A 2,860-nucleotide genomic window follows, 5' to 3' on the forward strand; every position below is an offset into this window, starting at 1 on the left:
AATGCCGTCACCGGCGGTGGTGAGATTTTTGATATAATGTAACGGCGCAGGCAAGACTACTCGGATCAGTATCGGCAGTAGCGTCACTCAGAGGCATATGGGAGTGCGTGGGACATCAAACGAGCCTTGATTCGAATAGACACCTATAGGCCTTGTACGAAAGGATATCAAAAATCTATCGAGCTACGGTATGGAGAAGGTGGGGTTTTATATCAGCAGATCTGCCCTCGGCTAGTGCGTGCCCATGTTCGGATCCCTTTCGGATGTTAGTTCAGTGTGTACTCGAACCGTTACAAGATTCTAATAAGTAGTTAGCTTATATCTATAGTTCGCGTAGTGCGGTAAGTGCTTTATTATTACTAATTTCGTACTATTATAGGCTAGTTACGCTATTAGTAATAATTCTACCTAGTTATCCTATAACTTATTAGCGTATATCTGTAGGTACTATTCTAATATCTAGTTCGTTTGTTCTGTCTGGCCGTCTATTTCTAGGTAAAAGCTTATTAAAAGCTTCTTCTTAATACCTAACTTTGCTAGAAATATGTTCTAGTGTTTAGACGTAAATAGTTTATTATAATTAGTAATAAACTCTTTAGGTATTCTATGCTCTAATACTAGTGCTTTTATAATCTTATACGCGCATTTATCTACTATAATAGTCTTTTCTATAGGTATAAATTTCGCTACCTTAGTTAATTAGTTTATAATTACTAGAATTGTATTGCAAAATTAAGCTAATCTTAGTTCTAACAATCTTAGGAGCTTTACTATAAAGTCTATTATTATACTTATCTATAGTTTAGATAGTAGCTGTAGGGGTTATAATAGGCCGTAGAGCTTATATCTCTTAGGCTTGTTCTAGTAATATACTAAATAGTTGCTTAGTATTTTCTATATCTTCGCTCGTAAGTATAGTATCTTAAATGTCCTTTTTAGTTACCTAACTATTTTGTTTACTACTATATGTCTGTATTCTGGGGACTTATGTAGTGTCTTAATAAGTTTAGCTTTTATATAAGGGGGTACGTATATCTATATGCTTTCTCTTAGAGCTTTAAGTTCTCTCTTATTATTTATTACTTCCGGCGGGTATTCTGGTATTTACTGCTATACTGTTGCCTTTTCCTGCTATTATTATTTGAGTGTTTCTACTTGCTTAGCTACCTTAGCTACCTTAGCTAGTTCTAGCTAGTTGTACTTTAGACTGCTATTAGGTATTATCTTAAGTAAGGCGTTATGTGGTTCTTTATAACCTTCTTCGCGTAAATTAGACCTTCTACTTAAAGCGTCCACTACTCTATTAAGCGTCTCTGCGTAGTATATAATCTTAAAGTTAAACTAGGCTAGCGTCTCTGCTTATTATACTTATTATTAGTTGAGTTTTTTCGTTATTATGAAACTTGTTAAGTTCTAGTAATTAGTAAAAATCTTAATCTGTTTAGGGAGTTCTAGTAGGTATACTTCCTATTATTTAATGATATTAACTACTCTAAGTAGTTCCTTATTATAAATATTATAGTTAAGTTCTACTCTAGAGAACTTCTGTAAATAGTAGAATACTAGTCTCTATTTTCTATCTAGGTACTACTGTAATAGTATAGCTCTAAGTGTATAGTCGGACGCGTTAGTCTTAACTCTAGTAGGTTGTTGAGGGCTGTACATCTTAAGTACTAGCGCCTTTAGGAATATCTGCTTAATTCGATCGAAGGCCTCTTAATGTTCCTATTCCTATTTAAAACCTATTTCCTTTTTTATTACTTCTATAAAGAGTACTATAATCTTTAAGTAATCTCTAATAAACTTCTAATAATAGTTTATAAATTCTAAGAAGGATTAAATATTCTTAACTATTTTAGGTATTAGCTATTCCTGTATAGTCTATATCTTCTTTAGGTTTATTTTTACTTCTTTAGTTAATATAATAAATCTAAGGAATTCCGTTTTCTATGTATAAAATTTGTACTTTCTTAGTTAAAGGTATAGCTTATATTCCTTAAGCTTTCGTAGAACTTTCTTAATATACTTAATATATTCTTCGCGTATGCCGCTAGAGTATACTAGTATATTATCTAGATACGCGGTAACAAAGATTCTAAGGTATTTATAGAGTGCGTTATTAATAACTAATTAAAAGGTTACTAGCGTATTCGTTAATTTAATTAGTATAACTATATATTTAAAGAGTCTATACTTCGTTTTAAACGCTGTTATCTACTTATAACTTGCTTTAATTCTAATTTAGTAAAATTCTTCCCGAACGTTAAACTTCGTAAACTACTTAGCTCCCTAGAGTTAATCTATAAGCTCTGTAATAAGTAGTAAGAGATATTAGTTCTTCTAAGTTATACTATTTAACCTTCTAAAGTTAATATATAGTCGCTACTTCTTATTAGATTTCTTTACGAATAAGATAGGTAAGGCTATTAGACCTAATCTTAGTCGGATAAATCCCTTTTTTAAGTTCTTTTAGATGTAATCCCGTAGCTTAGTATTATACTTAGGCGCTATAGGGTATATTAGTCCTAAGCTTAACTTAGCTCCTTTATTAAGGATAATCTTATAATCCTAATTCTAATAGTTGTAACGATGTTACAACTTCGCTATGTATCGGACCAATCCCAGAGCCGGATCGGAGGTAGTACTCGCCGCCCTCTTCATCAACCACTCGTTGTGAGGTCGGATCCGATTCGGATCCGACTAAGATAAGTATATAAGGAGACACTCCCTGTAGCTAGCTCTGTAGACTTTTGATATCCTTTCGTACAAGGCCTATAGGTGTCTATTCGAATTAAGGCTCGTTTGATGTCCCACGCACTCCCATATGCCTCTGAGTGACACTACCGCCGATACTGATCCG

The 2,860-nt window shown here is 33.2% G+C and overlaps 2 protein-coding genes across 2 annotated transcripts; both read right to left on the reverse strand.

The window, feature by feature from the left end:
- Positions 1 to 1,191: 1,191 nt before the first annotated feature.
- COCSADRAFT_104759 (uncharacterized protein) lies at positions 1,192 to 1,341 on the reverse strand (the record flags this gene model as incomplete). The annotated part of the gene is made up of 1 exon (XM_007708003.1): positions 1,192 to 1,341. A coding segment is annotated over one exon (150 nt), but the record flags the coding sequence as incomplete, so codon positions are not given.
- A 633-nt stretch (positions 1,342 to 1,974) lies between these two features.
- Positions 1,975 to 2,124, reverse strand: COCSADRAFT_104758 (uncharacterized protein; the record flags this gene model as incomplete). The annotated part of the gene is made up of 1 exon (XM_007708004.1): positions 1,975 to 2,124. A coding segment is annotated over one exon (150 nt), but the record flags the coding sequence as incomplete, so codon positions are not given.
- Positions 2,125 to 2,860: the final 736 nt, after the last annotated feature.

The sequence above is a fragment of the Bipolaris sorokiniana genome, assembly GCF_000338995.1.
Source record: "Bipolaris sorokiniana ND90Pr unplaced genomic scaffold COCSAscaffold_92, whole genome shotgun sequence".
Classification (NCBI taxonomy): Eukaryota; Fungi; Ascomycota; class Dothideomycetes; order Pleosporales; family Pleosporaceae; genus Bipolaris; species Bipolaris sorokiniana.